At 40.1% G+C, this 26,812-nt stretch overlaps 1 protein-coding gene across 7 annotated transcripts in view; it reads right to left on the minus strand.

Annotated features, from left to right (window-relative positions):
• ARID1B (AT-rich interaction domain 1B) overlaps positions 1-26,812 on the minus strand; it is a 337,147-nt gene that overhangs the window by 64,038 nt on the left and 246,297 nt on the right. For all 7 annotated transcript variants that reach the window (XM_072856051.1, XM_072856055.1, XM_072856053.1 and 4 more), the window contains 2 exons: positions 21,300-21,389; positions 4,887-5,066 (listed from right to left, as the gene is read on the minus strand). In XM_072856051.1, the coding sequence (XP_072712152.1) occupies positions 4,887-5,066; positions 21,300-21,389 (270 nt within the window). The remainder of the gene's footprint in view (positions 1-4,886; positions 5,067-21,299; positions 21,390-26,812) is intronic.

Here is a 26,812-nt window from a genome sequence, read left to right on the forward strand (position 1 = left end):
GCGGGTCTTCACAGAAGGATCCCCAATATGTGGTTCAACAGAGATGAAAGACTCCAGATTCAGCTTTATGCTGACTTCAGACTGCCCTGTCACTTCTCCTCCTCCTCTAGGCTCAGCTGCTGGCAGCTGACCATTTTCTGTCCAGTGAGCCATCGCCCCTAGCCAGAGTTCTGGTTGCTGAGACCTGCTCAAGCCACACTTCTGATCCAACATACGTGACCACAAACTGAAGGGTTCACTAGTTTCATACTGCTCTGCTTAGTGTTAAAGGTGTAACACACAACTCAGATGTTGCTTTGGTTTTCCAGTTGCTTTGTGCAAGAAAAACATAATGCAGCAAGATGGAGTATATGTACGCTCAAAGATTACGCACAGCCAGTTAACATATTTTATGTACATGCTATTAGTAACACTGTTTCCCAAAGTGAAGCAAATTCCCTCCCTACACTAGCAGACCTGATATCCATAATCACTGGGAGCTACTGTCAGTCCAATTTACATAAAGCCAATTTGTTTTGTCAGTTAGGGTCTACGAAGTATGGTTCAGCAGCATGTTTGGAGGAGCAAACAGCAATGCTAAATACTATTGCTGTTTTGATGCTATTTTGAATTGGGACAAAAAATCTCTTCTTTTGTGTTTTGGCTTCTCCAGCGTAAGCACAACACAGAAAAAACAGTGGAATCTTCTCCATAGAAATATATGGCTCAGTTAAAATAACTCCTAATCATTCATCTCCAGGGATACACGTCCAAGAGCACAGGGAAGTGGTATCTTTTCAGTAAGGAAAACAAGTTTCAATGTTTTTTCCATGTTTTTTTTTCCCCCCTAAGCATTTCCTCAATACCTCAAGTACTAGCTATTCTTATACCTTTCCCAGACCACAGAAAAAAGGCAAAATAAAAGCCAAACAAAATACAAGAGGAATTGCCAGGAATGAGGAGTGCAATCTTATTTCCATGTTTCTCTAATAGATTAGTAATTTGTTGGCAGTGGCTTTGACAGAAAACAGATGGATGCAGCATTAAACACAATGAATGCAGCAGATGCTAGGCCAGCCCACATCAGCTGGACATGTCAGGCAGCCAAGTCCAAGAGCCCACACTTTTCAAGTGGGTACAAGCCTGGCAACAGCAGCTGTACAACACTACTGAACAACTCCTCCCCTCCATATCCGAGGGATTTTTTATTCCAACTCCCCCTTGGCAGAGTAGAATTGTACCCAGAGAGACGACAACTCAAATGCATGAGAAAAACCAAAGCAGTAACTGGAATCAGGAAGGAAAAAAACGTGTAATGAAGGTAAAATATAAAAAAGCCTACTTAACAACCTGCCAAAGACAGATGTTCATAGTTACTGCTGAAACTCTGGTCCACTTTGTCCAGGTTTGCTGAACAAAGTGCTCTGATATCTTGCCATTTCTAGGCAAGCTGAGAAGAGGGAAATTTGAGAACTACCTGTTAGCTTTGCTCTCTGCTTTAGAGACATAGGTCAGATTCACAGTATTAAAAATAGTATCTTAAAATAATTTTAGAATTGTTTACATGTGCACTTAACCATGAAGTTTTTCTTGTATAGATGATTTAAATGTATTGTCCTGAATTCCTCTGAAACTATTTTACCTAGGGAACTTCAGTAGGTACAGCTGATATTTAAGTCTTAACTCCACAGGCTGTTGCATATGCGGGTCTGGATTCTGAGGTCCAGCCTCTCGAGATACTTAGGGTATCTCATCCTTAAGATGCTACTACTTTAATTAAAATCTAGGATTAAAATCAGTGGGAGCTAGATAGCAAAGTGCTTTTGTGAAACGAGTCCAACATTAAAGGTTACAAAGCACAAATACCCAATTCATATTACTTTACCATGAACAAAAGGGGGTTTAACTTACTGTGAAGTTCTGGGGTTGTGGTTCAAACATATTCAGTAGTCGCTTCTCTCTTTCTTATACCCGAACACAACAGTTTTACTGCTGAATTGAGTAGGAAGAGTTAGGGAGACGGGATGCATTTCTGACACGTTTTAATGATCCACAGGAAGTTTCTCCTCTGCCCCAGTCTTAAGAGACCCAACCGACTACAGCATTCGACTGCTCTCCAGAGTGCATTTAGGGGACATTTTTCTGTGGCAGCAGTTTGATGCTCGGGTCATAGACCAGAGGTTCATTAGCCCCCGAGCTAGATGGTGTCCAAATACAAACCAAAGAGACTGGTTCTTTCAGTAACAACTTCCATTCTCGCTCTGCTTTATTTTATTCTTGGGGACAGGAAAATGCTGGGATTTAATAGAAAATTAAAACTAATGTTCTGTACTGCATGCTCCTGTGTTGTATCACAGACATATAGAAGTGTGGAGCCAAAGCCGTTTTTTATTTTTGTAGGAAATGGTTTCACAGGATTGGACTAGGTCCCCAGTGCAATTGTTTCCTGGGAAAACACATTCTACTCGTCTTATAGATCTAAGTGTCATGTAAACACATGAAAACCAAATAAATCAACCATATGCATGAAATGGATCATTCTGCTCTCATGAACTGGGGGCTAATTCCTCCAACCCAAACTTACTGGTGTAGTCCTTACTATGGTGAGCAATTCCACTGCAGAGAAAGGACAGTAGCCTTGAGCAACAGTTTTCAGGACAGCACATAGTGAAATCTAGCATTCAAACTAAAAGCATAATGTCACAGAATGCTTTGACACATATATAAAAATACAAGTAGTCCTGTTGAACTCAGCCTATGCTTAACAATATTCTGGAGGAAGGCCTATGTGGACAAAACACGGAAAGCAAACAAAATCCTTGAGAATTATTTTAGTTTAATAATTTAAGAACTCGGTTGCAACCCAGGTAATTTTTAATATATTTGTTATTTTGGCAATAAAAAGCAAACAGGGTAACATTATTATCTATTCATCATTGCTGGCATATAATTGTGCTTTGTAAGAGGGTATGTTAAGAGATGCAACTACAGATTACTTTCATTAAAAATGAAAAATACTATAAAAAAAACCTTAAATCCAGGTAAATACATGACTTTGAAATATCACCATCTTCATCCCCGGATTTTATTAATGGTCACATTAGCCTGGTGAAAACTTAGTATTCTTCTGCTCTGTTTGTTACCTGTAGAGCTGAAAGTCTGCAGGGCCCTAATTTTATGATGACCAGTGCACGGGATCACCGGTACTCTCCAAGAACTGGCAGAAGAACACGCTTTTCATCCATCACACTATTCACCAGACCCTTCTGAAATGGCCTGTTAATGACAATGATGCTCATTTTCTTCCTGCCCCTCAAGTTCACTTTTTAATAGCCGTTTCTTCCTGACCGCGACCCATAAAATCATTACATAGGCACTTTCATCTACAGAGGGAGGAAAAGAACTGCTGAACTCAAGCAAAAAAGAAAGTAGTATTCGGCGTGTTACTTAAATGCATTGATTTAGTACAAAAACCTTTCCATTCAATCAGTGTGGATGGCTAATGTTTTACTGCACTTGACACCCACTATTCCCATGGTTCGGAATCTCAGCAGTACAGCTGGAAGTCAGGATAGCACATCATAAATCCACTGGATTTTTACCAGTTAAGCTAGTTGCTCACTGTGCAGATAAAAATAAGCACTTGGACAGCATTTTATGGCCACAAAATGCTTTCCAAATAAAAGGAAAGCACTCATCAACTGGAGTTAGGTAATTAATCTTCACACGTGGCTATAAGGCATTACTAGCCCCATTTTACAGTTAAGGAAAGTGAAGCAGAGAAATGAATCTATTCGCCTAAGTTGAAAGATGGTGTAAAAGACAGAGCCAAAATTAGAAACTGGGAAATCTTGGCTTGTAGCCCTGTGCTTAGAACACTATGACAAACGCGACCCAGAGATGAAACAGAAAGGAACATTGCGCAGGGCAGCAAGGCTCCCTGCAAACAAACATCAGAACTAGTTCTCAGAAACTCCGGAGACTAAAATAACCATCCTTGCTAGCATGGGCAAGCCACCAAGCCCTTACAGAATTTCCCATTGCTGGCTCCAGTCCTTTTGAGGATTTTAAGTAAGAAAGCAATAGTAGGAAGTGCTGAAATAGAAAAGCTTCTTTATGTACCTCTAAAGAAAATACTGCCCCATATATATTCTGTGGCTTGACTTCAAGTTCATTAAATCCCTAAATAGATGCATACTTTATAAAGGTTATCCATTAAAGGCAAAACAATAGACAAGTTCAAGGTTGCATGCATTAAATGTCCAGGGGCAGAAATTGTGTATTCTATTTTTGTTTTAGTCCTCCAACCATTCTGTCAAACAAGCAAAATAAAAGGAACTGTCTCTCTCAGTCTAAAGGGTTAGTTAAGATTCACAAACCGTATGCATTAGAGCTCAATATTATATTCCCACAGTAGCCACTGTATTATTATGCTCATTAGAAGACTTTAACCCTCACAGTCAACACACCATTTCAGATTGGCCTTGGGATTCCATCTAAGAAAAGAAGTCCTATTTTGGGATCGGTGTTGTGACCCTTATTCCACGCTTGGTCAAATGCGGCCTCGTCGCAGAGATGACATGCTTGGGCTCCTAAACAATGGCCCTGGCAATGCAACAGATTCATCATTTCCTTGCCCAATTTAAGGTCACTATTTTTATACAGGGAAAGGTGCTAATAACAGAAGCAGCTTCTTCCACAAGCTGCAGCTCCACCTCTGAATGACAGTTTTGTTTGTTTAATTTTTTTGGGGGAGGGTGTTGTGTGTGTGTGCTTTTTGTTGGTTTTTGTTTTTAAGAAATCACCTACCTACCTACATAAATTATATATATATATATGTATATATGTATATATAGTACAAATATATATATAAAAATTATCATATGTATTACCAGCAAGCATTTTACCTTGTGGTCCATACTGGCTCATCTGAGGCCCATAAGTACCACTTGAATTACTCTGCTGAAAGCTACCGATTCCAGGATGCACCTGGCCTCCAGGTGAGGGGTGTGGCGACATGGAAGGTCCAGTTTGCTGAGGTCCATACTGTGACATTTGGGGGTTCCTCTGTATGCCTGCCATAAAACCTGAAGGGAAAAAAGTACCAAAGCAAAAATTAATATTCAGGTAACTGTTCTTTATTTAAGAAGTCTTTGACATGAAAATAAACGAACCCTCTTTAGTTATTTTCAGACTAAAGATACCCAGAAAACTGCTATTGTTCATACGAACAGAAACAAATGCATCTCCAAGTCAGCAAAGCTGTCTCAACCACCGAAACCTGTATACAAGGCTCAAAAACTTCTACTTCTAAAAGAAAGATGGGGCAGTCCTGCTTAGTTACAAACTGCTGCTGATTTTAAAATTAAAACAATCTTTAGGAAAAAAAATCAAAGGCAATTATCTGCATTACCTAATAAGTAGTAGGAAATTTGCCTGATGACTTATGGTGGGAGTCTCGTAACTTCCCAAATTATATATTGCTACCAAAATACATAACTTCAGCATACAGAAATTCACTGTAAATACTCCTATTGCCCACAAACTCTCAGGATCTGAAATTTCCCTTTATGTGAAGACTAGTCGTACCAGCCAGAAAAAAAAAGTTGTTTTGGTGTGTATTTGTGCTCTAGGTCCTTCTTCTGGTCTGTCCCCAGCACACCTGTACTGCATTCTCTCCTTTTTCCCTTTTGTAAATGTATTAATGAATCCCAATTTAATTTAAGGTTCAAAAGCTGCAACAAGAGACCTAGTGAAATGCTATAAAATCTAGAAGCTTCATATAAAGGAACAGAACTAAGTATATTAAATGGGAGAAGAGGAGGGTTTTCTGGTGGGGTTTTTTAAGTTTTCATGAACTGGGAAAAATCCTGCAGTCCTGTCCATGAAATGTCTATGCAGGGATGCTCGTTTTCTAATGTTTTACCCTGAAAGCTTTTAGTGCCGCTTTCAGTCTTGAAGAGGATGTGCTGAGGAGTCAGCGAGGTCTGATTTCTGGAGGAAATTTGCTTTCTTTTCTCTTCTGCTTGCATATTGAATTTCATCTTCCCGTTCCTCTGAGGCAAAACACGCGTGTAGCGAAGGACAGCCTCTGCTCTGCTGCCACCGGTGCCCCACGAGGCCGCTGGCGGCTCACCCGCGCCCCGCGAGGCGGGAGACACGGCGCGCTGCTGCCCGGTGGGCGAACATGCATGAGCAAGTCTGCATTTCGGCCTATCCTGCAACTAGTTCAGGCACCCGCGCTTTGAGGCTGCAGAGAGATGAAGCATTACTTATGAAAGGTGCCCATTTCCTCTCCCCTCCGTTAATTTTAGTGGTGTGCATGTGGGGAGGTGTCAAGTTGAAAGCCAAGAGACACCTCGCCTGGCAGCATTAATTACGCCTTTCCTTACATTAGGGAGGGAATAGAAGAAAGGTAAGAACGAACCCCCCAGGCAGTACGTGGACAACTGGAAGCTGCAGAAGGGAAGATCAGAAAAAGACAAAAAGAGAAAAGGAGAGAGAGGGGCAAAGACAAGTTGTGAAGACAGACAGAAGCGGGTGACAGGAGGAGGCAGAGGTGGTAGAAGGATGACTCTCCCAAAGGGCTGGGGTGTCCTCCCCCAGTGGTTAGCATCAAACATCACGCAAACCAAACGCTCAATGCCTGATTAATGAAGAGAAGCAATTTTTTCTGAGCCACATACAGACACATGATCAAACTTGTAACTGAAAATATTGAGGTGCTACAGCTCCCACGACCAGGCAGCTCAGGGGTGTCTCTGTGGGGACCACAGCCCCAACAAGCACGTCCTGAACTCGAAAGAGTACGTTTCTCACCCTAGTGCTGCTGTTACTGACACGGTAGGTGACACTGGGTGAATGACCTTCCCGCCTTTCTGCAGGTCGGCCTCCCTGTTTGTACACTGGTGACAAAGCACTGTACTAAAGGGGACAGTATCGTGTTGTAGAAATGAAAGGTGGTGTGTACTTTACCAGAGATCAGGCTTTGAGTCCAAACACATGTAAACAGTTTTTGAGCCCTCCACGAACCTTTGCTATATAGCTTACTTATCCATCCACTAAAACCCTGTCAGAGAAACAACAAGCTCAATGCCGCAGGTCGTAAGGAGAAAAACCAGGAGCTGAGATGATCTTGCACCCCCTTGTGCCCAGTTATTTTGTGCTATGAACAGCTCAACCCACAATGTGCTAAAACTCTAACTGCAAGGTTTGGCAGAATATGCACAGAGTTTTCCTGATCTTTGTGCAAGCCCCAAGACAAGGGATGTGATCACACCTGAACTGCAAAGTCAGAGCCTGGCACCCGCTCTGGAGGAAGCTGGACCACACGCACTGGCATGCGGCATGGCAAATAACCAAGGACAAAATCGCAGCTTGGAAAACTGTACTGGTTGGAAAACTCCACACTTCTGCAAAGGAAAGCTTGTATGACCACTTCTGCAAAGGAAAGCTTGTATGACCACTTAGCTTTATTTTGAAACAGACCCCTCAATTTTTAAAATAGTCCCACCCTGCGCACAAATCTTATTACAAAGCCTATGTCTTCTGCCGACAGTGCTGTAACTAATTTAGAAACCTAATACAATTGTATGTCTGTATGAAATAAATGCTCACATTCCCGACACACATACACCATATATATCACACTCGTGGGATCCATTTAAATGAAAAATTTTGTACTGGTCACACTAAGTTTTTTATTATAAAGATAGTAAAGTTACTCCTGTACCTAGTACAGAAGCGAGGGTTTTCTGTTCACCGTGGGCCTTTTAATCTATATGAGAGAACTTTCTAAACATTGTCCCAGTGATAAAGGTTTTTCAGCCCAGTTATTATCACAGGCAGTACTCTTCTTAACAGCACAAGGATGGATGGCACATTGAAAAGCTATTGTTTGTATGGGTTGTAGTGATTTCTAGTAGTGATGCAGAGGAACTGCTGGTTGTTGAATCTAATGGAGAACATGGACTAATGTCTAATGGAGAACATGGAGAACATCAGTTTTAGCCAGCTCTGTTATTGTCAGAAGGGCTCCTGAAGGGACTAGAGTAATAAGTGAAATAATAAATGTTTCCACTCAAATGACCTCTTCTTCAGGGAACTTCTCCTAATCCATTTCTGATGCTGTGGATATGTGTACAGTCATAAATAAAATATGCCAGGACTAGTCCCTGGCCTGGAGAGTGGTGTGGCATGCTCGTGTCCATCCAGCTAAACCTTCCCACTCAATCCTGGTAGTCTTATCTGTATGACTCCTGTGCGCAGTCCCTTGCGCTGCCTCATCCATGCCCTGGGCTGTGGCTCAGGGAGTGCTCACAGGCATCGGCCAAAACCATGCCACGGGGCATGCCAGTAATTCAACAGCAGAGATAACTGTGTGATACTATTCAAACTCATGCTCTGGCCTTAGTTTACACAGAAGTCGATTAACACAAGAACGGAACAGACTCCTTAACAGCTTTTGACGTGAGGCATGAGTTTCATCATCCCAGAGGGTGTGAGATCCCTCTCAAATGAGGCTGGCTTTCCTATCTTCTCTTGAGCATGGACAGATAAAGAATTAAGGAAAAGGAAGCCTGAAATTCAGGAAGAATATCTGTGCCATATTATCTTCTATCATTGTATGGTATGTTGAAGCATGGCTTTAGAATAGGATATGCTCCAACTTCCTTCCAGAGAGCAGAGTTGTCATTTCAGCTATAGATGCAATGTGGAGAAGAAGGTAAGATCAGGTCCTTACTGTGATCTGGATTCCATTACAACAAAGAGGAGTCTATCCTCATCTACGTCCATGAGAGCCCAGTGAGTGTTCAGAGATCAGTGCATGAGTTTGAAGTGTTTCAAGTATTTGCAGAAAGCTCAGATATCTTAGAGAGAAAAGGGGTTCCTGGCCAAGACGTTAACATTCTTGCATCATAAAGAGCAAACAACATCAATTCTAGAAATCTTATCAGAAATGAAAGGGAGCAGCTGGCATACATTCATTTTTCCTTATTTACACACGTTTTCCCTAGTGTTCAACTTCATTTTATAACTGATACAAAAAGAAATAAATTTTCTTTCCAGAAAATTAGATCTAAGATAAAGTTTGCTTTTGTAAAGAAGGGAGGCAGGATTACATTAGAGCTGCACTGGAGTAAAGGCAGTGGAGTGATTAAACAGCCAGTCTGCATCTGACATGTCAACCTCTGTGACAACAAGGTAGGGGTTTTTGTCTTTTAAATAAACTGCTAGGAAACAGCTATGAGTTAAGACTTTAAAAATTGCAATGGCAACATGCTCATCAGTGAACAAATCTACTCCCTTCCCTTAATATTAGTGATAAAAGAGGTACAGATGATGCTTTACTTGCCATCACAACAGGAGATTACTTACTGAAAAAACACTTGAGTGGATTTTGGCAAACTAAGCTTTTTCAGGAGTAGCTGAATAAAGTGAGCCTGCCAGAAGTATTCTCTTCCTTTTTAGTTTTTTTTTTAATACTACATTTACGTATCTATAGAATGGTTGTCTTTATTAAAACCCAATTTAAAGTTGTAGAGTCATCTTTGCATTTTTTTAGTTCTAAATGAAAGAGTAGCATACTATTAACAATTAGCACACCACAACTATAATAAAGTATGTTTGCATGTTCAAATAGAACATACATACAAAGTTTAAAAATGGTCAGGTAGCAGCATATTTTTCTTCTTTCTTTTTAGCAAAATATAGAGAAAAAATATAAAACAGGTAATGCTTATGATAGAAGCGTTTCTGCTCCTTTGATACAGGAAAAGATAAAAATGAAGCTTCTGTTGTCCTATACAGTACTACCATCTGGTAACATACATTATATTGCTAATACCATTTGTAATGCCTTTGTAAAAACATTTAAAATCTTGTTTTTCCCTCATGCATATGTATACACAAAACAGATAAACAACAGTAAATTACTAAAGCCTCATGAAATTATGCACTAAGGTTGTCTTAATTACATTTGTACACTGACCAATACAAAACCATGTTTGTGGAATACTATCTCTTTAGCATTAACTATGAAAAACACCCACTGAATGTGCTGGGTATTGCTGTAAAATCTGAAATGGATTCTTTTGATATTTTAAAGTCTTGGCTTGAATATGAAAAAACCTTTCCAGGAAAGCAGGAGCTCAAACACAAAGGAAGTGACTGCAAAGTAACAAGTTACTGCATATCAGCTGATGGACAGCAACTGTCTACTGGCACACACTTAACCCACGGTCAATGAGAGGTCTTTTGATTTAGCCAGGAGTAGTGCATTGATTTTCATGAATGAATTAAACCTGAAAACACATGGAACACTTACTCATTTTAAGCTCAGGAAAACTTTGGACTTTACAATGATAGCAGATCATCATTAAATTACACATTTGATAAATAAAAAATGAGGAGAGATACAACTTGCACGGTACTTTGTAAAAAAGAACTTACATAAGAAAAAATACATCAAGCTATTGCTCCTTCTAGAGAGGCATGCTTAGTGACAAAACATGGGACCAAACCAGCTGAGGAGCCCTTCTAAGTAAGGAATAAAGAAGCTCCCCTTGTTCAAGGGCAGAGGCTAAAGAAGGAGCTAGACAGGCTTATTACTCTGAAAATCATGGAATGACAAAAGCAGAAACAGATTGGATGCATTCACTAATCATCAAATAATTAGAGGAAAATAACATAAAATTATCCACTTACAAATCAGCTCAAAAAAATTAAATATGTGAAAAGAGATATTTTCCACTACCTATAAATGAAAAAACATGTGTGTGTGTGGAATATTTCCAATGCTTGGTATGTTAGCAAGGCACTGGCCAGTACCCTTGAGAAAAAAGCAAATGTTTGCACACCCATGACACAGTTTTTGGCAGACTTTCCCTCCTCAGACAGCCGTTTGGGTTGCATTCACTATCTCAGCATTTTCACCAGAGAATACAACAGAATTAAGATGGATCTAAAGTGGTGACTCCCAAATGTAGCCCATCCATGGGTAAGCAACACTGAGACAGAAGTGGAAGGGTAAAGCTAAACAAATGAAACACAATATTCTGTGCAGCGGATATAATTTGGCAACCTGTTAGCACGGGAGGATGCTCAGGAAGATCACAGTTAAGACTGAAATTCTCCCTAGCCCACCCGTCTCACATAGCAAGGACAGCTCAGGAAGTCTTTGGACTGGTGAACCATGTCTGGGTTTTGGCCTAGCTAAACATGTCCACAGAGCACCGCGAGGAAACATCCAACAGAACAAGATTCACACATTAATGAAGTGTTTTAGTGATTGAAAGAGTTCGTTACTCTCACGTAAGCCTGAGATACCAGGACCCTAAATATGCAACCAGGTTGTCTGCACAGACTGCTGATGGTACTGGAACAAACATCTTCAAATGGTGTGGTCAAACCGGGAGATGAGTGGCTTACAGACGGTAGGAGCTAAGAAAATACTGTGGTGCCATTGCTTACGGACGGCCAGTGCTACCTGGCCACAAACTACTTACTGTCACTGGCAAAGAATGGCATGGTACCTCCTCCTAAGGTGCTACTTGAAATATACATTAAAAAGGACACAGTGAGAGAGATTCAGATACTGGAAAAAATCTAAGCAGCCAAAACTTTTATACAAGTCTAAACAAATAACAGCAATGAAGAAATTGGGGAAGGTTTGACCCACGTACCAGAATACAACCCAAGAAAATGAAGTGACACCATGTGGGTGGCATAAGAAAACTGGCCTCTAGAGCAAGCAGGCACAAGATTTCTTTACATTCAAGATAATGTACTTCCCTCAGCTCTTATTCTCACTTTCCAGAAGCCAGCCTTACTAAAATATGCCCAGTTGGACTGGTGACAGCACATATGAAACCTACGTATGTCATACGTGGAACATCCGACTTAGTAATATACACTACAGTGTGATGGGTTGGTGAGCATAAGTAGATCAGCTTGCAGAGTAAACCTCATTTAGGTGATGCAAATACCAATTCTCAATATTCCTGTCCAGTTAACAGGCTGGTAAAAAAAATATAAATCAAATAAATAAAACACCTTCACAAGCAGATGGCAAACAAGATTCTGATCCATATTTAACACAGCTAAGTTACAGCACTGCACCAATACAGTATCTTTGCATGGCTCTGGTATGAACCTGTTAGATGTGTCCCAAGCAGCAGCACTGACATGGGTAATACTTAGGTATTGAATACACCAGATCTTTGCGAACATCCCTGGTACTGACTGAACACTTCTGCTTACAAGCAACTTGGGCAACTGAAGGGTAGTAGCATAAAAAAATGTACTGAGACCACTGACGCAGGAGAAATTAAGAGGCTTATTCTTTAGCCTCTAACAAGGCGGCTAATAATATTCTTGATAATAAGCTTTTTACTCATATAAAAGCTAAAAAAAGATTTTTAAAACCTGATTTCTTTCTCCAATCACAATCTATTTTTTTAAAAAGTCCCAAAGAGTTTTTAGGAGAAAGTTCTTTATTGTTTCCCCATTAACCATGAAAAAAAAAAAATTAATTTCTACATTGAGCTCGCTCTTCAGCCCAAATAAAACCTTGTTGTCTTCTCCAAGTCCATTGTGGTGCCACTAAAAATGTCCGAAGTTCTCTGGGCCAGAGTAACAGTGACATGGTTTCCCTTTGGTACCTGGACATTTTCACGTTGGCATCTCCTAATATCTGCAGAACGACCGCCACATTTCTTCACACCCATTGAGCAAAGGATGTTTCTTTGCTTATGTGAAATAGCAGTTACGGAAAACATCACCTTAGCAAAATCGGGGCTTCCTGCAAAGATCACTGTGCTATTTCTCCTTTTCACAAAAGGATCAATGTTCTGTTTAAGAAAAAGTGCTGGATTTGATTTTTATTTTTTTTTAAACTATTTTCTTTTTATGCATTAATATCTATCTTACAGTCTCCTCACTGTTTATTTGTCTGACTGCTTCTCTTCACAATGTGAATAGCTTTAGGGAAGATGGAAACTAATGACCTAGCTAAGGTTTTAACCCAGACCCCCTAGTGTTTTACCAGCTGTGCTATTAGGTTAACTGGCTGAATCTCCTCCGCTTCTCTCTCTGATATTACAAAACCTGGTCTATGTATAGCATGCAATAATGTTTAAATTTTTCCCACCCCTAAACCTCCCTCTGCTACTGCCTAGCCTTGAAATTCATATAATCTATCACTGATAAATTAGAATCTGGGGAAGGATCAGACAGATTACCCAGATGGTAGCTGGGGAAGAAATATCCAACCTTTCCTAATGCAAACCTTGCGTAATGATCTCTGATGTAAATTTTAAGTGCTATACTGAGGGCAGAGAAGGAAAGACATTTGTGACGATGCTGATGCACAGACAGAATAAAAAACCCATTGCTCATCCACCATCTTACATATAATTTGTTACTGTAACATGCCTTACACAAGATGCTTTTACTATGGTGCTCGGAAAATCAGGGTAACGGTGAATTGCAGTACAAAAGCACCCCACCCCATCCTCCCAATTGCCCCTGAAAGGAATCCTCAATTTCAGTAAGTAGCCTGGGCTGCTGGAATTAATCTGAGCAACAATATGAAAAACCTGAAGAGTCCACCTGCTTTATACAATCCACGTTTGTCTAAGTTTTCCTAATAACATGCATACTTAGGAAAGTCATGGAGGAGAGCAAAGAAGGAACGGCATTTGTCAACACGTAATGTGCAAGGCCTACAGGCTTAATGGTCTAAATTTCAGGTTTGAAAAATTTAGCCTCCCTGGAGACTCCTGTTCAAAGGTTCCATGGATCAACTCAGATCTTGCTTTTCATTAAGTAAATATATTGAATACCATGAGATACATATGGATTTTGTAGACAAGACTAAAATATACATGATGTGTCTTTTCTGTCTTGCACACACGTAAAATAAATCATAATATTTTTTCAAAAATACAAAATCAGTGTGTCGTCCTAAGTCCCAGAATGCCTTCGTCTCGGTCTCATTTTACCATGAGTTACGATTTGACTGATTCTTCCCTTCCTTGATTTGCAGCTGTTCCCTCATGAGCATTTATTCTGCAGACTTTTGGGATCCTTTGGGATGGAAAGAACTATCCAGTGTTAGCTATTAATATATACATTATACAGATTTCAGCCCACTGTCCTATATATTAACTTAAAAAGACATAAAGGGTCTTAGATCAGAAGTTCTTTATTTTTAGAGAAGCTTCATAAAAAGTGTAAGGTAGGTACGGAGGGAGCAGAGTGTCCTGGAAATGATGGTGCTGTTGAACAGGCAGACCACAGGCGGCTCCCAGTTTATAGGCCATGATGGGAAGCTGTCCCAGGGACAGGGATCATACTCAGTAACTTTACATCGAGCCTGGTGACAGGAACATCGACTGTCACTTTGTCAAGCTCTTCATCAGTGACTGCTTGTGGCTCATCTCACTCCCTGAGCCTAGAGGCAGGGAATCTGGGCGGCTGCCTAACGAAGTCAGTGGAAACTTTTCTATTGAGAAGTCTCTCTGCTGGCAACTATATAAACTCTCTCAGAATAATTCAATTCTGCTCTCTAATCTCAAAAAGAGAATCCCCAATTTAGTTTAAAAAATGAAATAAAGATTCATCCCCAAGTATAACAAGATTTAACATCAGCAAGAAGAAAGCAATGACCAGCTGCTAGTATACAAAATTTACTTGGGAGACCTGACTCTGGATGTTGATTGTACAGATATTATTATCTGCTTCAAATCCTACTTCTGCAGTTTTGCTGTCTCCCAGCGTGGCTTATCCTATGTAAATCATACCCTTTCCTCCTTCAGTTCTTCTTGCAGATGGCGAATACTGCTGTAATGTAGTGTAGGCCACAACTAATCAGATCAACCTAAAGCTGAGACTGGCTGGTGTATGCTCAAAATCCAACGACAGTCTGAAACCAGCACCCTGAAACAGCAACTGATTGCTTTAAGAATTAACCTGGTTTGGCAGAGTAACATCATTTCTAATACTTTCGGGCAAGGAAAGCAGGTCTTCCTGCAATGCTTGAGAGACAGACAGACAGACATTCACTCCCACAGCTCAGAGTGAAAACCAGTAACCTTTTATCCCAAAGATCTTGATTACTAATCAAAGTAGACATATTGTAAGCTTTTTTTGTTGCGCATTGCTACATGATGTAGTACAATACAAACAGGTACAAAAATGGGGGGTTTGGGTGCTATTGCAATTAAAATAGCAAAGAAAAATAGTGTGTATACATTTAAAAAGCTGCTTATCAGACCAACACTACATTTCAGTGCACTACACTTCCACTTTTACAATCAAATTAAAAATATAGTGGCAAAAACCAATGATGGCCTGATCTTTTTTAAAGACTGTTGATAAATTTAGGACTCACCAAATTGAGAAACTAACATAACTTTTTGAGTCACCAAAGAAGTTTAGCACATGGCACTACTGCATGGCTCTTCCTTCGCAGAACACAGGAACATACAGAGATCAGCTCTGTATGCGTAGGAACATACAGAGATCAGCTCCTTATGTTCCTACTTCATCATGTGACTTGAGACGAAAGAGAGATGTTTTACAGAGCTAGCCTTGCAATGAAATAACTCCCTGTAAAGCCATGTGACAGTTTCAACTAAAACCTGCTTTTCCTTCTTACATGATGCACTTTTCTGGCTGATGAGCGCACAATTCCTCTAACCCCAGTTTTCCAGGCATGAAGATTTCCTCCCAGCCTGGCACGGTGTTCCTGCATACCAGCTGGAGCTCAGCTCCTCCACACTGACCCACTTGGAGAACGCCTTGTGCAGAACAGGCACTCAAACATACCTGTGGCTTTGCACTCAGTGCATGTCTCAAGCATCTTTCTTTAAGAGCCTGAAACACTTCAGTCTACATCAAGTAAACTTATTACCAAGTCTGATTTAACCTTAAGTGGTGTCATCGTTAACATGGCAAGCAGAAGAATTTTAATGACAAGAATCATTTTATTCTCTAGCTCCTCAGTGCTCTGAATAGATCCCAAATCCCCAAATGAGAGCGAAAAATGTATTCTCAGGGAAAAAGTCTTTTTAAGATCTAAAAGCAAACTACAGTATCTTTTTTGTTGCAATAAGAATTCTTTGATCTATTTTCTTCCTTCTGGTTTCTTTTTTAAGAAGAAAATAGATTTCAGGGAAAAGAATCTCTATCATCAAATGTCAGTATTAAGCCATAAAACTGATCAAGAATTGTAGGTGCAAAACATCAGATTGGTATTCTGTGTCTTCCACACAAGCAGAAACATTTATATTTTGTTAGAAGAAAATACATGACAGTGGAATTTATGTGATGACTGTGTACAAATAAGCACACCCAGAAAACAGTTAAATGGGAGAAAAATACCTGTATGAAATCTAACAGGCAAATCAGGAAATTGTAGTTACAGGAATTCAGTTGCTACTTAGTGTTTATAGGGAAGCACAAAGAGAACATCAAAATGCCTGATCACATCCCATCTGTTACTACCTCTTGCTGGATAACATCTTGGCTGCGAAAAAAGCTATTTAAATTTACTACACTGCAGCTACTGATAAATATCACTTCTGTGAAGATCTAATACTAAATAAGGACTAGATCTGAGGATAAAGCTCACAAGCAGTTGTGTCAAAAAGATCCAAATTTTGCTTAGTATAACACCTGTACTCCTACAAGCCTGCAGTTTCTTACTCCCTGTCCCTGTCTGTGATGTTTTTAATAGAGCATACAACTGTACAACAATCCTCAAAAGCTGGATCATGTCAGTAATGGAAAGAAATAAAACTAGAACGGAAAGAATGACATAAAAAAGGAAAAAAGAAAAGGTATTGCGAGGAGGTGACAGAGAAGAGGAAGGCTACTACTCAACAATTTTGGAGGTGCTTACTCCGGGCACTTTCCACACAGATCTGACAGGCACAGAATGGTGCCATGAAACTGCCTCCAGCAATAGAATACATTTTCCAGCACATCACAGCAGCTGCAACAGCATCAATTCTGCTTGCAATCCATGTCCAAACAGAAAAGTTCTCAGTGGTCCTATTTCAGCATATCTCAAGGACTAATTAAATCCTCATTACTATCTTCTAATTATTCCAGTGCTCTGGGATTTCACTGAGCAAGTCCCCAATGGTGCATTAGATGAAAAGGGTTAAATAACCTGTGTTGATTTTGAGACTCCAGATCTATTTCAGACCTTTAGCATATCATCAGCATTATCATGAATATTTAACTACGTACCGCTGTGAAAATTATAAGGGGAAAACAATTAAAGATTTTTTAAAAATTAATTCTGACCCATATACATTTGCACTAATAAATAAGGCTTCTTTAAGTATCCCCATTATGAAAGTGCTTGCTAGAGTAATAACATGAAGTCATTAACTGTTTCCATTAAATTCAATGGTTTTCAGGAGCTCCCAATTCACTATTTTAATATAAGACTGAAACCTGACATGTACATATCCAGCTGGATAAGCATGAAAAATACTACTTAAAAGTAGGTAAGTTTTCTAAGCTTTTTCAAAATTAGGTAAGGAACCATTCATTTCTGCAGGGGTAAAAGTGCCTATTTCAATGTTATTGTGACACATATTCTCCTATTAGTGTTTCATAGGCGAGTATTCATATAACGCAGTTGGCCATCTCCGTTAGGTTACAAAAGTAAGAGTGGGAGTATAAGCTAATGGCTAGGATGGATGGCTTCTTTTTCATGCTGCAGCTTCAGGAAACTGATTTAGGGGGTCAATTTGGATATGCTGAGTTTCTATTTGATCCATACAAATAACTTCTAACCCACCGAGCAGTTTTGGCTACTAAGCACATCCTCAAAGTGCGGCTTCCAAAACCCAAACAGATGAGATGAGCAAGTACAGCTGAATATAGGGAACTCAAGCGACTGTGTACCTCAATTATTTGCCAAATGGTTATGACAGCTGTGGTATCACTGCTGCCCTACCTCTGGGGGCTGATGTAACTAAAGTTTATAAAAAGCTTTGACTTCAATAAACACAAAAAATCAAAACCCTACTTTTGATCATAGTAAAGAAAAATCTGGAGTAGCTGTATCAGAAACGGAGTAAAACATGCATCCCATTTCCCTGTCAAAAGCATAGCAAGTTTCAATGACTAGCTTAGTTAGACTACATTTTCATGTGGTATCCCCAAGTAATGGTAATTGCTGGGATTCAGCAGCAGTTAAATGCATGTGTATGTGAGCGGGAATGGCTACTCTTGCTTCTCTAAGAAGAGACTTCTGACCCCAGTCCTGCACAGCCTGCTCCCTCTTCTCCAGAGCTCTCCAGCTCCAACAGTCCATTAAGGTATATGGGACTTAGTTGAAGTCCCAGTACTTTCAAAGACATGTGAGCTGAAACACAGGTTACACACAGGTTACATAAAAGTACATGCAATTTCTTATTGCCTAGGTAGACAATAGAACTGAATAGAACATGGTAGAACTGAAAAAGTTGCACTGACCGGGCATCAAACAACAGCGGCCAGTTACTGATTCTGGGACAAGAACAGAAGTGGGCTGCCTAGAATAGCATGCTCCTTTTACGCTGAGCCAGGTCCAAATGTCCTACAGCTTGAGCAGGACATGAAAAATTTTCAAATTGTTTTTAAAAAGTAAGCATTGTTATGCTTACTGAGAGCACAGAAAATCCAGTCCTCCAAGAAATTCCTATTACTGTACATACGTACCTATGTTACCACTCCCCTCCTTCCACACACAGAATGTACACGTAAAACTATGCTCATTTTTTCATGCTGCACTGTATGACAGGGGATGTATAGCCTTAGGCAGGCAAACATAAAAATCCCAGCTGGGTGCTGAGTAACCATGGAAAGGAAGGTAAAATATAATCAAACACTTTCATAATAAAATAAATAAGTGTAAACTTAATGGTTCAAAGTAGTGGTTTAGCATCCAGAAGTGCTACAGCTCAGACTCCATCTGTCAATCAAGCTTCACGGTATCTGGTAAAAAACATTTTTTTTCAAGTATTGAGAGCAGAGGATTCTGCTGAAGAAACGATTAGTAGTCTTGTGTTCATTCAATTCTCTCTCTAAACAAGGAAAGAAATGTTATACAAAGTGCTAAACCAAACAACATTACCTTATCCTATGGAGGGTCTCTGGTTTTTTTTTGTTTTCATTTTTTTTTTTCCTTTTCTTTTTTAGGGAGAAAGTGTATCAGTAAGCCAAGAGTTTAAATTACTGTAACAGATGCCTACGGATCAGGTGTCCTTAGCAGCAACGATTTTCTGCTCAGGTTTTTATCAGTAAATGACAAGCACCTTCCCTTTGAGTCCCCATCACTCCCCCTCCTTCCTTTCTTCAAGTTCAGTGGAAACCAGTTCAAGAAAGCAAAGGAATCAACTAATGTAACAGCCTTTTTAAAAGGTGAAGTTTTCCATTTCAAAGGAGCCTCTAATCAATGACAGGGCGCAAAAGGGAATGCACGCATGTTTATGTGCGTATAGCATAGACTTTAGAGAAGCTTTGGGGAACATGTTCTGCAAAATCAATATGACCTAGCTAGTTACAAATTTCATATCTGCTGCATGAAACAAATGGACTTCTTGTACAAGCTGGGTCACAAGGATCATGCATATTACACCAGATTTTGCATATGAAGAGTGCAAAAATTGCAACATTCCCAAATACATTTTCTCTAAGAACATACCCACAATTCTCACCTCCCCGCACAGAGGAAGAACCAGACTAAATAAATCTGTAAATTTTATTTCTCTCACTGTTATTTACTTGTTTGACCTCCCAGTTATGGCAGCTGTCTTCTCTGTTTTACTTTTGAATACTCCTCTGCCTCCCTCGACCATACAATGACCCCCAGTTTTGTTCTACAGCAGCAACAGAGATGTTCAAACCTTCCAGCTCTGTCAGACCTGCCTAACTCGTCCCCCAAAGCCAGGTGAGGAACACACACTGCAGAAATAATTATTGCTGGGCAGTGTAACATTTTGTGCCAAGACCCCGTCGTGCCAGGAAATGCACACATCTTTCTGAGATGCTTGGGTCTTGAAAGCCTCAATCTGATCCATTCCCACTGCCTTGTGACATTCTATCCCACAAAACATTATATATTTGTATTGGGTACTGAGGCCATTCTTTTTTCACCAAACATGTACATTATTCTAATAAGTTTTTAAGGGGACAAAAAGTCGCTGCACTAACAACTGTGTATAAAGAACAACCTGAAAAGGAAACAAAACAAATGAGTTGAGTGTGGAATTGTGTGTTTCGTGTTCTCATTAATCAGCATTCCTGGAGTAGGGGACATCCAACACAGAAAAATAGCAAAAATTAAGACTCTCTCCTCTTCTTTGTGAGTCCTCTTAGTTCCTCCTGGATGCTATCCCAGAAATTTGTCATTCTGTGAGTTCAACTTGTTTCACTGTGAGAAAACTTCTAGTATTTATGGTATCCCCATATGGTGCTACTTGGAATATTTCTGGTAGCAAGACATTTTAGGAGGGGCACTTCATAAATAACTCCATGTTTATCACAGTTATCATGTGTCTGTTTTGCAAGCTTGTCACTGGCACATGTTAACCACTGCGTGGACAGGATGCCCAGTTTACAGCAGTTGATGGTATGACCACGCAACAAAGCTGTGACAACTATCTTTCATGAGCTAGGGGGGAAGGAGGTGAAAGGAAAAGGGCTTAAACTTTATAAATGGTAACATTAAGAAAAAAAAATGCTCTGTTTATTTTTGTGAGCACTTGCTAGGAAGCACCCTTTTAGAACAGTGCTGTTGCCTGCAAGGTTTTCCCTTGCAAGGTTTCCAAATCTTTGAACCATTTGACCTAAACAGTTGATTTCCCTTTATATTTAAAGATATTTTTATTTCTAGAACTGGCTAGAGGACTAGCTATCATGTCCATGCAAAGAAATCAGATATGAGAATTTTAAGACCAGTAGCAAAATGGTAGTGCTCGTAGCTAGCACTATTTCTACACATCTTAATTCCAAGACAGACAACGAAAAGTTGAATTCTCTAGGATATGAATCAAGTATTTACAGCAAACTGCCTTTATACTCTGGGCATTCACTGTATTTTGAGAAAGCCTTGTTTCCAATTATATTTTGGTAAAACCTGCTATTCAATTGCTCTTTCCCCAGAGAAGGAAACCCCCCGAGCCTTTTACAATGAAGAATGTCATTACTTTCCCTGGGAAAAGAAAAGAAATACCAGGAAATCTCACATTGCTAATGTGCAACAAAATGAAGGCTGCATTTGGCACCAACTAAAAAAGCCCCAACACCTAACAAACCTCGGTCCTGTGGCATCGGCGACTGGCTCAAGGCAGGGTGGGAGCTGGATTCTGACTGGCTGCCAGGAGGCTGCGGTGGCATCTGACTGCCTGTAACACACAGAGAAAAAAGGGAAAATAGACTTGCTTTTAACATTGCAATGCACAAACCCAAGCCTGCTGCATTTTTCAACCACTCAGCATCAAAGAAAGTACCGGCTGTATAAGGTAAAGACAGAGCTCAACAGGTCTAGCTTTTTTCTACTTTTTCCCTTTTTTTTTTTTCTGAAACCCATGGAGGAAACATGCATAAACATATTTAGCAACAGGCATGGCGAAATGTTCAATTTTGTATTGAGCGAGTTCCCAACCTCATCGACATGATCCAATTTATAGCTGCAAATCTCCTGACACATATTTCTGTTAGAGAGTTTAACAAAATCCAAGTCTGCTGAACAATAGGGCTCATCCTGCCGAGCTTAAACTGGCCTCCAGCCAGGCAGACACGGACTGCTGCCAACAATATTACCAATGAAAAATTCAGTCAATACAAAAATGACTAACAACAACAGTTTAAAAAGTGTTTCAATGAATCAGTGGTTTTAATATTGTATGAATGTCCATGTAGAATACAGGAATAAAGAATAATATGGAGGTGTATGCGGTGAAAGTGAAGCATGTTTGAAAGAGATCAGACAGAAAAGGGGTATCTTATTATTCAAATAAAAGTGAAGGGTAGATGTTTGCTTATTAAAATATCCATCCAGAACAGACCGCCCCATTTTTATGGGTCTCATAAAACCTCATCAAACCCCACATGGTTTATCCACTGCTGTCTACCCACCCAAAGAAGAACAGCACTCACAGTGCTGTCTGTGAGGCTCAGGACACTAAATGTTCCCTTTCAATATCACTGGATAGTAAAGCAGGTGCTTACTGCACTTATGCAAGTCACTCCTCTGGGTCACTATTCCACACTGTGTCAAGCAGGGAGGTCCACGCTACCACCCTCCCACTGCACAACACCCCAACGGCCTTGTGCCTAACAGCCAACCTGCCACAGCCAGAGCAGGAGTAAAAATGAGACCTGGATGTCTCCTGGGACTCCTCTCCGCTCCTGGTCTGAGACATGCCTGTTCTTGACAGCCCAAGCGACTTGAAGACCACCTCAGGTTAGGCAACAAATACATACTCTAACCATTTAGACACTGTAGTGATGAGCACGGTATAAATAGCAGCAGACAGATTTATATCCCTCATCCTCAGAAACTGCTCAGATTGTTTTCTGTTTGAAAGAAATGGAAAGAATAAAAACACAGGCAATAGATTTGTGCCTGCTGAGACTCATTTCCTCCTGCTCAGCAGCCGCCCCTCCGCAGTGGCAGGAGTGAGAATCTCACGGCCGGTCCTGGCGCAGGGAGCCGGGCTGACAGGGGGGCAGCAGGGGCTGCTCTTTCTTTAGAGCAATGAAGGGCCCCAAATTGGATGTAAATGCAGGAAAGCAAACATGTCTGCTCTGCCCTGTCCACTTCCCAGCCTCAAAGCAACTGGCTCTCAGCACCTAAAGAAAGGCCAGATTGATAAAGAACAAAAAGCAAATCCATAAAATATGGAGTATAACCACTGCCTAGCTATTCAGATGAGGTGCATCTGCACTAAAAAACATGACAGTCAACATTACTGGGAGCAGCTGTGACAACTGTCTCAGAGATGCAAATGCTGGACTAGAGGCAGAATTGCTCCTCCAAAAGACCAAACATGCCACTCAGTGCCCGAGGCTTTGGGATCCACGGCCCATTCACGAAGTCTAAGGCATATGACAATAATATTCCGGCTTATGTTTTGATGTCACTCAAGAGCGGGCTGTGGAGATGGTAAGTGCCTGCATTATAATGAATGCTTTCTGCTTGACAGGAAGGATTCAGTGACTCAAGACTGTAAACAAACAGCAATTCCATGTTAACATGGGGCACTGCCACTTCCACTGTGTATGCCCGAGGCACCGCTCTCAGACAGAATACTTCAAGTAGATCTGAAATATCTAAGATTTTTACAAATACATTAAAAAAAAAAAAAAAAAAAAAAAAAAAAAAAGGCAGGGGTAGTCCTGACCGCACCACACAGCTCCCAGTGGGATCACCATTTAGGTGGAGGCTTGGCAAACTTTGAGAGACATTAATAGTGCATGGAAGATCCATGCTAGGCAACATATTTTGAATACATTTATACATGGTCTTTAATTTTTTACATTAATAGTAACTTCAGTTATCTGGCAGGAGCCTTATCCTGCACAGGCAGATGTGCAAGCACGGACTGGGAAAGCCAAAGCCTAGAACAGTGCATGTACAACATGTTACAAAGAAATTGTTTTCATCTGCATCCTTAGGGAATACAGACTCAGGAGTTTTGCACATTCACTGAAATTATCAGCCTCTGCAAACATCAACGCTATTTCATTAGTTCACTTTTTAAAGTTTACTTCTGATTTTTTTTTGTATTAAAAAAACTTTGAAGCAAAATTTTTGTTTCACAAAGGAAAACAATTTCGTAAACAAGACCTACTCTACACATATTCTAACAAGTAACAAACTTGCAAGAGAAGTGGCCATTATGCTACAAATTATCCAGGTACTGGACGTGAAAGTATCTCACCAAATTGTTTTCAGTCGAACTGCCATTTTATCCTTAGAAGTGATATGAGAGGTAAAAGGAGGTTTAAGCACCCAAATACCTTTGAAGACTTGAACTGAACTCTTAATTTGGGTATCTAACTCCTATTGATTGGGAGCTGATGACAGGACTTTAAAAACCTTTGAAGATCCTGTCTGCCATGCTTTTTAAGTTTCTTTGTCATGAAAAGAAATGACCTTAAAGATTTTCCATTTCTTTCCTTTAAATGATATTAATCCTTCTCTCTTTCAAACAGTATTGTAGCTGGGATTCTTGGAAGACACTTGAAATAATACACGAACAGACTTTTGTATTTTATTAGGGAAGGAAAACTTCTACAAAAGAAAAACAACCTATTTTCTTTTTAAACATAAAATTCTACAGCTATTTAAGAGAGGATAAAAACCCCAACAGTTGTTTTCACTGACAGACTACTGCCTCCTTTGACCCAATGATACACAGATGGAAGTTAAAACAGGGATGACCTTTTACCATGTTTTGTATAGTATTGTTGCCACATTGGTGAGATACTCCACCTGCCAAAACTTACGCAAAGTGAATACTAGGGATGTTTCACAATATTTTTATTACGCAAAATCACAGCAAAAACAATAATGCATGCTAAAAGGATAGACACTGTCACACTAGTTCTTTCACGTAGATTTAACAGAGGAGCAAAATGGTATTCAAATTTATATAGCTATCTTGTAAAATTAGTTAAAACTACGAAAACCAGCAGCCTACCTAATACCATGTCTGCTATTAAAAAAAAAAAAAAAAAAAAAAGTAAAGTCTGTTGAAGAGGTGAGGGAATTTAAAAATGCTTAATAGCGCAGTTGTAAGCTGGTTTGCTATTTTTTAAAATTATGTTAGAAATGCTTTTAGACATTTTGCATGAGACACTGAAAATCTATGCTTGAAATTGAGTCAGAAGAGACTGCACTGCACCTTTGGAAAAGATGGATTGAGAAAAGTACTAAACGGCGATTGCATTATGACTACAGCCATGAAATCTGCAGCTGAAGTGTAAAAAGTAAATTCCTCAGAGCCAACATAGCAAGAAAGAGCAGACCTTTGATATCCTGCTGAGGAGGGGTCCTTACGATGAATTACAGCCCAAATCAGTAACGTTTTGAAACATGCTGAGGGCTCTCTGCTCCCATCACTGTAATGACACTGGAGGATGCTCAGCAGTGGTACCCTGTACCAGTTGGACAATACCTCACAGAATTGTGCCTGAACAATTGAATCAAGAAAGCACTTCAGTGATAACAGGTTCCCCCTGGGAAATTACTAGTTAAGAAGAGAAGAAGGGATATCAGCACAGGAATTTTAAGATGCATGAGGAACTGGGAAACAGGAGGGCGTGGGACTGATCACAGCCTGTGTTGAAAGGGGAACGTTAGGCTGGAGGAAAGGCAGAAGTTAAAGATCCTGTGGGTTGTCTTTGGGACAATTCTCAATCTAATTTAGGAATTGAGAGCTAGGACTGGATTAATGACATTGGCTGATTACAAAGTAGGGAATCTTAGTCAATACAGAAGATGATCCAAATACTATTTAGGAAACTGGACCACCTTTTGGGTTGGAGTAACAAAAATGCAAACATTTATACTCACAGGACCAGAAACAGGCCTTTTCTAACTGAAGAGCTGTAGGGTTATCAGTCAGAAATGGGAGAAGAAAAGGAAGGAAAATCTGACCATATTGGTTGACCTACAAATGGTTATAACCTACAAACGGTTTTAACTAACTATTTGATGTCACCCTGAATCAAACAAATTTATTATTAGGATGAATTAGAAGAACTGTTTCCAGTAGAGGTAAGGAAACGTAATGCCATTGCAGATGTGTCACTGGTGAGCCTTCACACATTCAAAACCAGAAAGCCTAATGCTAACTGGAATGGGAACCAAGAACAGCTATCAGCATGACATGACAGGAGGCTGAAAGAGCGAGTATTATTTAGCATGGCAAAAACTAAAGCTGTGATTTTGCGACTTCTTTTTAAAAATATATTGGCAGCCAAATATCACAGAGGAAAAAGAGCGCAATGTTTAGATGATATTCAAACCATTACTGGAATTTGAAACAACTTCCTTTTAAGAATAATGAGGTCCAGGAAACCTAGTGATTAAGATGAAATCTGATAAAATAATGGGATTATAACACACAGTCAATGTGACAGTAAAGGCTTACAGACCGGAAGGGACATTCTGGGTCTTGGATCCCTACATCAGAAATTAAAGGTCATAAATAGGCTTCTATATGGGATTGTTTTAAACGAGCTTTTCAGGAAATTGGAAGTGAGGTGCAAATGACCTCAAAGGAAAGAAATTTTTCTATGGGTAGCATAAAGGGAAACTGGTCATGTGGTTTGTGTTATCTCTTTCATCTTACAAAGCCTATGACCCCTTAAGAATAAAGATTATTTTCTTCCTTAATTTATGCATTGTAGCTAAGTTTCCTGTTGTATCGACAGTATTTTTTAAATTACTTATTCACCTGAGTAAAAAGCAAGGGCTGCCTGCATATCCCCCCAAATTAAGACGTGCAAAATATTAAAACCTTCCTTGGATCTATCCAGTAACCTGAGCACAGATGCTTTAAAAGGCCAGCGACATGAGGACCCTTTCAGATACAGCAGCCGTGGCCCCAGTGAACCACTCTGGGGGGGATATGCAGAGTCAAGCATGCTTGAACCAAGCCTTCTGGCTCTGCTCAGCACCATGCTGCAGCTAATAACCCCTTGCTAGCAACAGCAATGCTAGTAATCCACTGCTGCCTGCCCACCAAGACATTTTCCACCTTTCTGACCTGGGAGCTCAGGACCAAGTCCGGAGCCCTCCTGCCTTGGGATGCTT

Source organism: Ciconia boyciana, chromosome 3 (assembly GCF_034638445.1).
Source record: "Ciconia boyciana chromosome 3, ASM3463844v1, whole genome shotgun sequence".
Lineage (NCBI taxonomy): Eukaryota > Metazoa > Chordata > Aves > Ciconiiformes > Ciconiidae > Ciconia > Ciconia boyciana.